Here is a 12,834-nt window from a genome sequence, read left to right as displayed (position 1 = left end):
ATACAAAAATAATCAGTTTTGATATTTTTGCCTTACGTGTGTAGATGCACAGATTCGGTTAACCAATTAATTCATTGAATTTTATGTTCCAATCATCGGGTTTCAGTGTTCAATCAATGCCCAGCCCTAGTCGTAACACTAGCTGGCAATGCCAGGTTGTCACGAAATAACTACATTATCTTCTTGCTGATTTTCAAAGTTTGCCCATGCAGGTTCCAGCTGACATTGCATATGCGGCGCCAGCACCGACCAGGTGGCCCACTGATTTGTCCGCACTGCCCGCGACATTTTATCTCTGAGGATGCTCACACTGCACATGTGGCGTTGCACGGTGCCCCCCACGCAAAAGGCCTCGAGTGCACCCAGTGCAAGAAGCTGTACGAGACTCCACGGCTGTTGGAGAAGCACCAGGCCTCGGTTCACAATGCACAAGCAACACGTTTCACCTGCAACCTGTGCAGCAAGCGATTTCGCACATCCAGTGGCATGGTGGCTCACAGAAGGGTGGCGCATCTTGATTCATATGGCGGTAATGAAAAGTCAACAGCAAAGCCGGCTGTGCCCGCCAAAAACTGGGCACACAGGCCAGGCAGGTGAGCAGAAACATGCGTGTCTTTTGGGCAGGAACACGAACACTGGCTGCATGTGTTTATATAAGAAGGGAGCAGCTGTGCAGAAAGTTTAACAGGTTGAATGTTCACTGCATTGAGGAACAGTGTAAATACTATCCCCAAGGGCAGGAGGAAGGAAGCAGATGTCAGATATAGTGCCTTCTCTTGTTCGTGTCATATTCATGCTCTTCTTGAAGTTATTCTTCACAAATTTTGTTGTGCCCTCATCTCCTCCAACCAAGTCTTCTTTAAGCAGTAGTTTCTGTTTCAGCCACATTGCTATTTCTAAAGCTGCTACAAGCAGCCAGGAAATACAAGTTCTGATGGCACTTAATCTTGTTGAGCTCTTTGTGTCCACATGGATTTCTAGAAATCCAGTTTTTCAAGCAACGTACAGGCTAGAAAACTGTAGGGTAGCCAATTGGAAGCCTGGTGAAGCAGCAGACTATGGCAATAGGGTATCGCAACATGTTCTTTGTTTCTCACGAAGAACTCGTGGCTTTTGTCCCACAATGAAGAATAAAGCTGTCTTTTTCAATTCTTCCTCTTTAGCTTTACTCTCATAACAAGGCTCGGCAGAGTGTAACGACATGGTGGGAACACTACAGTAAACTTATCTATATAATGCAAAAAAGTAGAGATTATGCATATGGTGTTGCGGTGCTAGTGCACATGTTTACTGTAACATCAAACAATGTAATGAACAATAGCAATGCTGCTGGTGACATTTCACGACACTGTGGTCGACTGCAATGGACTAGAAACATTCTTGTGTTGCACAACTATTATCTTTGACTATGAGAATAGTGAGTCAAGACCTTTTCCAGATTATCATGTTGCTGCTGACATTTTTACATAAGTGAATAAGCAGAAAGCAGTCTTTCACTTTGATAAACGTTATGCACTCTTTGGATGAACGCAATGCCTCAAGGTGTCACTATCAATACTGCTCCTACTAGGTACACCTCTCGGTATTACGGTGTATATCTATGGTAGTACATATCGGCTGTGCCAAAAACTGAAACAAAACTGTATGGCAGTTACTTATGCATGCACATAACTTAACACTTTGCCTGTGAATAGGAAACTAAGGAAAAGTCACAGCAAATCTATGTTAACCCTCTTGCTCTGCAGGAAGTATGGATGTTCACGGTGGAAGTACAGCTGTGAACCTTGTGGCCGTTTCTTCAAGTTTGATGGCAGTCTTCGTGCACACCGGGTCTTCGTTCATGGCATTGAGGGGAAAACTGCTGAGGAGAAGTTCTGTCCAGAGTGTGGAAAATCCTTCCAGTGAGTTTTGCCTGTGGCTGTGACACTAGGCACTGCAGGAGCCGAGATGTACTAACTTATTCTCTGCCATTATGCATAGACAGGGCATTGCTGATTAAAGAGAAACTAAAGAAAAGTGTTAAGCCGATCTAGATCGACAGAGTATTCGTCTAGAAGTATCATAGTTTTCTGCATGCCAATACATCAATTTTTTGTCTAGGGCATTGCCATTGAAGGTCCTACTGCTGCTTATCAATTTGAACTGCCCGGGTCAAAGCAGAGGACTTGATGTCATCTCCGTGTGACTGCCCTCTATGCTTTTGTTATGTCTTTTGTAGACTCTATATTTAGCTTCATAAACAATGCATACTTATTGGCGGGTGTAGGTGTTCAGCTTGCATGAGTCACTCTGTGGGCTCTGCTTGGGTTCAGGTTACCAGTTACGGTCACTTTGAGCCTGCACTGCCGGAGCCGGCAGAGTGTCAATTGCCAAATGTTGCTGCCTCAGCCGTTGTAAAGAGAGAAAAGCAATGCTGTTTACAGTGGCGGGTCGTGACCTCACTCTGTGAATCAGAAGTGCTGACGCCACACATAAAAGGTACCATAGTTCACAACACATGGTGCCACTCTGATTTTCTATTTTCATCATATTCTCGCTTACAAAAGCTCTGTTTTCATTACAAATGAAGAATTTCATTTTCATTGAATTTCATTTTCAATTTCATCTTTCAATGTAGCTCAACCTAATATTTGCCTTTAGTGTCCCTTTAAGGTGACATATATAGAGGTGTGCAAATATCTGAATAACAGATCACCTATAATGTCAACATAACTTCCCTCTTTGAATAGAGCGGCCTCTATTCGTAAATACAGATAGTTTTCAAATAGTTTTCTCATATTTTAAACCGTCAGCTGAGGGTGTTCAGACATAAAATTGAAGCAATAGTGTCATAATTGTAATCCCAGTTGCCATAGTTGACACAAAACACAAGAAATTGCATAATGCAGCATGCTTTATGTTGCTCAGAGGTTCAGATGTTTCCAGCTAAACCATTATCATTCACACTCACCGATTGAAGTGTCCCGACTATGCAAACAAACTGCTTATTTCTTCATAATGCTTCATTTGTGCTTTTGATAAGCTGCACTTCATAATTGGCACTGTAATGACAGAAACTTGTTAACAATATGAATATGCACAGAATGTTAACATTGCTTTATATTGAGGTGAAAATGGCTGTTCATTCTCTCAAAGCTATGTGAAAACTATTCTAAAAGTAATTAATATTTGATTTTACTCACTTCTGTCACTATTTAATTCAAATTTTATTTTATTTGAGAAATACTCATAGTTAAACGTCAATATAACCAAGATGGTAAAATCGTCACCTCACTGTGTCATATTGAAATGCCATTATATTGAAATTTTTTCTTCATATCCTTTATCTTTTCTAATGTAACAGTGTTAAGGCCTCATTAGCCTTGTACATAACTGTGGGGAACATTAGTCACAACAAGAACACCATATCAGAGACCAAATCAGGCACTGAGGCAAGGCTCGCATGGAATACAGAGCTATGACTATACCAGGGTATCTACCGACCGGGAAAACCGGGAATTCTCAGGGATATTGAGTAGTCTGGAAAAACTCAGGGAAAACTCAGGGAATTTGTGCCTCTATCAGGGAAAATTAGCTGCAATTTTATTGAAAAGGTTGAAAGCCGCGGTAATGCTGGCTCGAGTAATAGACAGGAATCGTAATGAATCGACTTTAACGCCCTGTCGTAGGCTGGAGGAGTTTGCAGTGTACAGTCAACGACCGACTTTCCAGATTCCCGATAATTTGGACGGCTTCGTGGCATCACCACGTACCCCATAGAGTCAATGTATCAGAACATCTGAAATTTCGAACGCAAGAACCCGTCGTTATCCGATTTTCCGGACTTTTTGCCGTGACCGCAGGTCCGAAACGGCATTAATCAAAGCCACCACCGCTGCCGTTTTGATTACCTCGCCGCCTCGAACCGGCGCTCTCGCACGCAGGTCCGCTGGCAGCCGTAGCCATCACTGCGGTAACGCTAGACCTAGCTGCTTCGACGTTCGCTATTGAGCTTCTTGCCGTTGGGTGCCGTGTTTTTCATTGAAAGAATTCGCTGCTGTCAGCAATTACACCAACTGCGCCTTTGTGGTCCTCGCAATTGGCTAAAAAGCTTGGAAAGCACGGTGCATTGCATATTGCCGGTTCCCGAAAGTCAGCTTCGCCTCGTTACAGAAATGTAACTTGGTGAAGCATACGCAAAAGTATTGCAGTGAAGCATAACAAGTGTAGGAAGGGGCTATTGCCACAGGACACAGTATGTATTCCTTAATTATACACACGTGCATTCGGTATCTCCTGTTGCAGTACGGGCATCGATATGCCTAATACGTGTACCGACAGGCCTTCAGATCATATTCGAATGTGCCTGTGGGGGTTTGAGCTCTTCAGGGCAGTATATGACATGCATTTATTTTTTCCAACTGGTCGATTTTTCGGACGTTTTCGCGGCCCCTAGAGAGTTCGAAAAATCGGACGTGGACTGTGCAACTGACCAGGAAGATGCTTCAAATGGTCCTTGGGGCGAACGAGTGGCAGAAGAAGGACAAAAACAGAAAGAAGCTACGCATTAAGGAATGAACAGCAAAGGATGCGTGCTACCGCCGTGTTGAAGAAGTTTGAGCTCAAAAAAAAAAAAAAAGAAGTTTTGCCTGATGCCGAGGTGCAGGTGTCCCTCATCCAAACCAAAATAAACTCTTTAAAGCAGTGAAACACAACACTGAGGCATCGTGCGTGGGCTGAGAGTATGTCAAGACAGTTGAGGTTGACTTACGAGCTATTGAGAGAGAATCTCAATTGTGACGAAGTTTGGGCCTCATACCACTGAGCTTGATATCAGTTGATAGAAATTGCTCATATTAGAATATATTTTCTTCTGTATGCATCTCCTTCTTATTCGTATTTGAGGATGCTGGCATATGTCCGACTCGATTTGCAATTTTTTTTTTAAGACATATAATTTGCTGTGCATTTTACTAACCCCTCCTTTCTATTCTCTTTTTCAATAACATAACGCTACTCCTTAGTATTCAAACTGAATTAAGTTATTTTTTTAAAAATTCATATGCTTACTAGAGAGTGACAGCATCGGGTGACTTGATTTCAGCCCGCCTTGACGTAAAACATAGTTTTGCGTCACTCAGGGAATTTTGCAAAGGCACTCAGGGAAAACCTGGAAAACTCAGGGAACTTGAAGATGTCAACTTGGTAGACACCTTGCTATGCTGCGTAGGGTGTGCTAATAGGAAAGTGTGACTTGTGCAATATAATGCACCGATACGTGTGCCCCCTAGTGCCTCCTCGGAACCACACCCTCCAGATCATGGCCTCTGAGATATGGCAGGGCACGGACCAGATCAAGTGCCACCGTGGAGGCAGCAGCCATAGCCCTAGCAATAAGAGATGCAGAATGAAGGGGTCGCCCTGCATACATCCTGACGTATTCACAAACCGCCTGTCGGTTATACCGCAGAGGCACACTTCCCAGGTGCGTCACTCATATCCTGGGCCCCAGATTGACTGAGGACCATGCCGTCGTCTGGTGCCCAGGGCACACGGGCCTGAGGGGCAATGAGGAGGCGAACTGCATAGCTCAAGGGCTTGCTGGCCGAGCCGCTGAACCCTCCTCGGAACCCCCTTCAGATTACCATGAAGAAACCATCACTAGCAGGCAGATTTTGGAGTACCAGCGCCTGACCAGACAGAAGTGCGCTCCTCCCCATCCCAACTTAAGCAGCCAACAAGCCAAGGACTGGCGCTGCCTTCAAACAAACACATACCTGCACATATTGAGACTGCACCCAATCTTTCCAGAGGTATACACAACCAGCATATGTCCCTGGTGTAATGACCACACAGCCACACTGACACACATTACTTACCAGTGTATGGAGCGCCCAGCCCAGGCAGTATCCACGCTAGTGAACTCATCACAAACACTCACGACGTGGTCTTGAGAGGCACGGTTGTCTGACCTGGCACTGGGAAGCCAACTGGCGACCCTGGACCAGGCCCGGCGAGTCGCTACAGCCAGTGGGGCTCTACAAGAGGGCTCCACCCAAGATTAACCACACGGAGTTCCTTCGTAAAATAAAGTTTATTCTCTCTCTCTCTTGACAAACTGCTGTGCCAGCTGCTTTGCCAAGCGGATTGCAATTTTAAAAGATGTGTTTGCAAACAGCCGCATATAATTCAACTGTTTGACAGCTGGCTCTTACTGTAGTTTCCACTTATTGCCTCCGTATTCATCCACAGCAGCAGCGATATTTTATTATACAGATAAGCATAATTTGGTATATTGACGTTTAAAATACATGGTGTTCTATGGACACGAAGTTATGCAAAGTTAAATACTTTGTTACATCAAGGACATTGTTATATTTAAGTTTAATATTATATTGCAAAATAATAATGCAAATGTATGTGCACAATGCTTGCCTTGCATTAGTTCAACATGTGAAACTTCAACCATGCTCACCATTGCCCAAAGGTGACTCTGACTCTGATTCTTGAAACACTTCTTTTGCTGCATTATTTATGCAGGACTGAATTGAGCCTGGCAATGCACTTTCGCACACACACCCAGGAGGTCAACTTCAAGTGCAGCGTCTGTAGCAAGATCTATCGCAGTCGCTGCAGCCTGAAGAAGCACATTGCCACTGCGCACCGATCAAGCCTGCGTGTATTTTGTGCTGTCTGCAACCGGGGCTTCCTGAGCCATGCCTCCATGCTTCTGCATGTTAAATTTGCACACAAGGTTGGTCTGTGTTTTTTAAGTGACATGCAGTTGAATCATGCTACAACCAAGTTTATAGGGCTTCTAAAAACAAAATTTAATTTTGGCAGATATTTGAAGATGGCAAAATTTACAAATAGCCACGAATCTTGTGGTTTAGGGACACGGAAAAGTAGTTTTAATTGAGTAAGTTGAACATCAACTTGCTTGCACTTGCTGGCAAGCAGCGGCAATGCACTGCAGATTTCGCATTCTGTCAGGAGAGCATCGTGATATCATTGGCATGCACTCAGAAAAAACTCCAGATTGTACTAAAGGCTTTCATTGTGTAAGGTTTTTGGCAGAATGAATGCATACTCTGTGGTGGCATCTTCACTGTTCGATAAATCAAAATCATGAACACTCCTAATGATTTTGTCGTTGCTCATTTCTTCATGGTTGATGACGCAGCAGTCTGCCTTGACAAATATGCTGTAGGGTAAAGCCATCTCACGTTGATGATTTACATGACTTTCTTAAGCATAAATGTGCCCAGATGGCCTGAAAGACCAGACACATTGTTGCTGCTGGCTTAGGATGTAAAGTAATTAAGTCTTTGAATGAGCTTTCAAAATGGAAGCAGCACATTGGTGTTGTAGACTATGCATAAACCAGCTATCTTGCCACATTTTAATGACACTGACAATAGCGCTGGCTCTTACAGTCAGTCGCTGTTTGGCTGTTACCAGCATCATCTGGGGAGCACTCAAAGGCAGTTGATATCTGCATATTAATTGATTGTAAAAATTTCTTAGATCGGGACTTGCAAGAGTAGCTCTTCAGTTTTATATTTTTCTCTGCTTGGAGTATGTATGTCTAGGCTTGCTCCATGAAAACTTTGTTGAAGGGAAAATGCTGATGTTGTGGACTTCATTACAAGTACATTGTTGTATCCTCGGCTGGTGCATGCGGAGCGGCACTCAGCCCAAGCAAGCACATATGACGGCACCCGAATGAAGACTGCTTTATTTGTTATTAGCAGAAATATAGTATACAAGTAAGGGGGCCACCTGTGGCACCATTTAGTAACAACTAGGAATAACGTAACCATAAGCCATTTGGTAATAACGTAACTACAACATCTTTCCCTCTTAAACAAGTGAATCGCAGTTGATTACAACATTACATTTGGTGGTCTCCAAACCAGGCGGAATACAAAGCAGTGCAGTGAAAGAAGTATTGTTAACAGTGTGCCTTTCCATGTGGTTAGCGCCTTGTAGGGTGTCTTCTTTTCTCAAGTTCAATAAGAAAGCATTAATATTGTTCCTATGGCTGCTGTTAAACAATTAAGTTTATTACCACTTCTCGAAGTTTACAGTAATAGGCTTTGCCCTTAATATTTCATGTCTGTATCAGGGATTGCTGTAATCCTTGCCAGAAACATGCAAAGCAACTAAACCATTATTAGAATTCAAGTTTATGTGACCTCAGCGCAACAATATAAAACGTTAATGTGTCTTTTCACTTGATTCTGTTCTTTCTTTCTTTCTGATTGTTCCCCCAGTATGATGAGTGACCAATCCTGGCAAAAAACATGGAAGGGGTAGCATGCACAAGCGGTTGAATAAACACAATAACAATGGATGACAGAAAATATTGTTTAAACTCTAGCCCCTGCCATGTTTTTCTATATGAATTAGAATTTCTGCCATTCTTATTTTTGTTGTTGTTGTTGTTGTTCAAAGGATGGTGCCAAAGCCAGAGCAACAGCTGAAGTTATTGCAAACCCTCCAGAGCCCTCTGCAGATGCTCCTATGTCAGTCACAATGACAGACGTCAACCCTAAACCAGCCACAGCCCCAACTTCAGCCACACTTTCCGTTGCGGACGTGGAGCCTGTGTCCACTGTGCCTTCAGTTCAAGTAGTGCTGCCCGCGTCAACTACGCCTTCAGTTCCAAGCATGGCAGCTGCTCCCACTGTGTCTTCGCTTCCAGATGTGGCAAATGTGTCCTCTGCGTCCTCGGCTGCATGCATGACGGCTGCATCCACAGTACTTCCGGTTCCAGATGCAACTTCCTATCCAGCGGCGGCCTCCAATACAGCAGCAGCTCCGGTTCATAACACGGCAGCAACCGAAGCTTTGGTTTCCTTACCGCCGCTGTCTCCAACAGCCAGCAGCATTGTTGAATTGGAGCCGGTGCAGGAGATCACCGAGCTGACCCGAATGGAGCCCGGCACTCACGACCATGCCGCCGTGGAGCACTTGTTTGCCAGCATGCAGCAGCCTGCAGCCTCCTTGACTGTGGTGGCAGGTGGACCATCGATGACCGTTGTTGGCTCAGCGCAGCACATGCTGCACATGCTCTCTGTGTCCCAAGTTGAGGAAGTGGTCAGCGAGGTCTGCATGCCTCAGAGCAGTTGTCCAAACGTGTGGTAGTTAATGTGAGACTTGTTTATGTGAAAGTACATGATATAGATTCTTGTTCTTAAAGTGCAAAGGGTCGTGTTGGCTGTTTAGCCCCATGAGGAAAACCTGCAGTGTGTGCTCCGGATGCTAAGGACACATGACAAGCCATCATTTCTTTTCTATTTATTTTTCGTTAATGTGCCATTGAATGTTATGATTGCATGTTTACTGCTCACTATATTTCCCAACAACGTGTAAGGTACAGTTGTAAGTCTATAAAAAGGGGACAATTTCATTAGATCTTTGTATTCACGCAAGAAGATGCCGGGGCTCATATCACGTAACAATAAACGAGTTAAATATTCCACTGAAATCATTAATTTTAGTGATCCCTGAAGATCAGGTTTGAGGTTGTGTAGGAAAGCTTTTTCTGTTACTCTCTGCGAGACAGCGATTTCAGCATTTTAAACCTTTATCATCTGCAACACAAGCTTACAATCGAAGCAGATGTAAGTCAATTGAGGTGTGTAGAAACAATGTTATATATTGTGTACGATATATGTTGAAGTTATTATATAGTAAGACTAGTTTTTATTTGCAGTGTTTTCACACCGAGACTGTTGCAAATTGTGGAAAAAATTTTAAAATCTTGTGATGCTTTTTTTTTATGGTCACCGTGATACTGAAATAAATGAGGCACCTATGCTCCATCTGGTTTCATATTAAGAGGTGAGCTTTATTGTTTATTATGGAGTGAAAAGGCTTTCTCATTATGTGCATGGGGTGTCTTCTTTGAGTAAGAGTGACAACAACCTTGCTTTCATCCAAGAGTTTCATCCAAAATACAGCATTTTGGAAATTGCCGAGTGTATGGTAGCATAAAAGGGAATTTCATAGCTTAAATACCTTGAATACACCAGCATTCATTCATCTTTGAGCCCACTTCTGTTATGCTTACAACATTTTCTAACATAGAAGCCTGGCCAACTTAGTTATTCATAACTGACGTAAAAAAACGCACATTAACAGCACGAGAATGAGCTTGTTTGGGTTAAATACCACAATACCTACAAGTGGTGTGACGTTGCTTCACACTTATGCAGTTTCAACTGTCCTTTCCACATTTCACGGAGATCATATCTCATGGTTTGCTGTGCGCTCAGTTGAAAGCATTGTCGTCAATAGAACCCAGTTATAGTAACTTTCGATAGTTCTCAGTCATTATGATAGCTTTGAGAATACTAAATTACACTAACAGCTTCAAGTAGCTCCATAAATGCCGCTTTTTACAATCTACATTTAATCATATACGGGCTGTTGTAGTAATGGTTATATATTAATGGCCAGGGAAAAGGAAACAACATCAAGGAATGTTGGCTTATGAATGCTGGCTGCTTCCTATTCTGCTTGCCTAATTGTCTTTCCTTCTTACACAGGACATGTCGCAAGGTCTTTGGGCCGAAAGGTAACATGAAATCACTTTGCAAGTTGGCTTCACTTCAGTAATGCTGTAACCTAAGGAACCTGCAATGTGGCCAAGAAAAATTTTTATAAGACACTCGTGACACCATCGTGCAGCGGTGACTTTTGCATCAATGTTTTCTGAGATATAATTTAGGGAGTTATGATGAGCAGACAAGAGTGTAAAACATTTGTCTGTGTGATATTAAAACTGCAGTGCAGAAGTAATGTCATTACATTTGCTGACTCTTTAGTTAGGTTTGTGCTGAAAAACAGCAGAAATAAGTTTTGCTTCTTATCACACAAGTGTGTCTGAGAGCTGCTGTATGTAGATTATTCACAACTTATTTTAACATCACACAGGCCTTGCTATTTGCCTCTACTATGCTTGCTTTGAACCATCGTGTATTCCTACAGAAGTGTCATTTTGTTGTCTTGCATGCTGTACAGGCACAGCGGTACCACATTGCTACCACACTGAAGATGCTGCAACTATCATAATGAGCCAGTACCTGCAACTGGCTGAAGAGAGCATGAATGAGAAGTGGGTCATGTAATGCCACAGAGGACTCACCGTGATTTATGAAGAATGGCCTTGGCCCATTCTCATGACATGGTTTAGGAAAATTCAGTCCAGGTAGCCTAAATAGCATGAATGAGAAGTGGGCCGTGTAGTGCCACATAGGAGTCACCGTGGGATTTATGAAGAATGACCTTGGCTTATTCTCATAACGAGGTTTAGAGAAGTCAAGCCAAGTTGCCTATAAACAGCAGCATATGGGCATGCCAGTACCTTTATATCAAAGGGCTTTAAAGAGCTAGAATGGTCTTTATGCACTGACTAAATTCCCGCGCTGTAAATGGGTAATTTCTTGCTTGCATCCACCGAGAAAGGGTCTCAGATCTGTGCAAATGTTCAAGGATCATGCAGAAGTTAGTGGTAATTGTATAATGGAGTTTCTTGCCCCCAAGAACCTCAAGGCATCAAACATTTATTTATTTAGAATACCCCTAAAGCCTGTCATGGGAGGTTATTACATAGGGAGGACGTGCACTGAAGCAAAATTTCACTAGTACATAAACAGAGTAACAAAAGAAAGCAACATTATGACAGGATATAAGTGCTACAGCAATGCAAAAGGGTAGAGGGTGACACATCAAGATATAGTTACACAATAAATAATATTGGTCAAAGTAATACAATTAAACCTATATATAGCAAAGTTGGTAGTATCAGCAGTTTGCCTTGTTATATTGAAATTCAGTTTTTTATGCAAATAAGTACAGTCAATAGATTTTTCTTGCGTAGGGGCTGCAAGATTTGCAGAATTATCGTGCACTCAGAAAAAGCTATTTTCGATTAGGAACAATCATTTTGTTAATTTCAGAGATGACAAGAAAATACGTTTTCTTTTTCTTGCCGCATCGACGATATCTTCGCACGTAGAATTTCATAATGAAACTGTCTTCACATCGGCCATTCGAAGCGAAGCAAGCCACACTTTCCCATCCACTCCACCCCCATGGCTGATGGTATCACCCACAGTGGGACGACGCTATCATGGAAAGTGCAGATAGAATACTTCATCCTCCTCTCTCTTCAACGTGTCTCCTAAATGAGAGATTACGCAACCTCCATCACTAAACACTTGGGAAGACAACGCACAGTGCCACGCCATCTCAGCTCGCCCACGTTTGCACACGTGGCACATTACCTCTAAAACATTGCATTAAAACATTGCCTCTAAAATTGACTAGTTAACAACAGTTCATTAATTAAGTGTTTAATTATATTAGGGTACATATTGCATAAAAAGGACGTCTTTTTGGGCGAGTTGGTCACAATTCATCTTGGCTACTAGGCGCGAAAACACACACGACACAAGGAAGGAGACGGGACAGAGCGCTGGGCAGAGGAGACGGGGGCGCTCTGTCCTGTCTCCTTCCTTGTGTCGTGTGTGTTTTCGCACCTAGTAGCCAAGGTACATATTGCAATTTGCAAATTCTAGCCGAGGAGTTCGCGAGAGAGATCCACTAAGTACGAATCCTCGGGATGATACCAGTCTCTAGACATTAATTCCCGAACTTTGCGGAGAAATGCATTGATGTTCCAGTTACTTTTGTGCTTCTATGCATAAAACGACAGTTTAAAAAAAAGTAATTGGAACTGTGCAATTTTACCGCAAGTTAGACGGCGCATATCTTGTAAATGGTGTCATCCGCACAATTTCTTTCAATTTGATATGTCTTGCAGTCTCACCCGCTAGAATTTGT

General features: G+C 42.9%; 1 protein-coding gene across 2 annotated transcripts in view; it reads left to right on the top strand.

Moving 5' to 3' along the window:
* LOC142579143 (uncharacterized) overlaps positions 1-10,784 on the top strand; it is a 45,379-nt gene extending 34,595 nt beyond the window's left edge. Inside the window, exons 11-14 of one of the 2 annotated variants that reach the window (XM_075689062.1) lie at positions 213-593; positions 1,746-1,901; positions 6,520-6,733; positions 10,536-10,784. In XM_075689062.1, coding sequence (XP_075545177.1) covers positions 213-593; positions 1,746-1,901; positions 6,520-6,733; positions 10,536-10,568 — 784 coding nt within the window. In that variant the 3' untranslated portion in view covers positions 10,569-10,784. Of the gene's footprint in view, positions 1-212; positions 594-1,745; positions 1,902-6,519; positions 6,734-8,436; positions 9,810-10,535 lie in introns of those variants that run through there. The other variant, XM_075689061.1, reaches the window with a different exon arrangement.
* The last annotated feature ends 2,050 nt before the right edge of the window (positions 10,785-12,834 follow it).

The sequence above is a fragment of the Dermacentor variabilis genome, chromosome 4, assembly GCF_050947875.1.
Source record: "Dermacentor variabilis isolate Ectoservices chromosome 4, ASM5094787v1, whole genome shotgun sequence".
Classification (NCBI taxonomy): domain Eukaryota; kingdom Metazoa; phylum Arthropoda; class Arachnida; order Ixodida; family Ixodidae; genus Dermacentor; species Dermacentor variabilis.
This window is presented reverse-complemented; position numbering and strand designations above follow the sequence as displayed.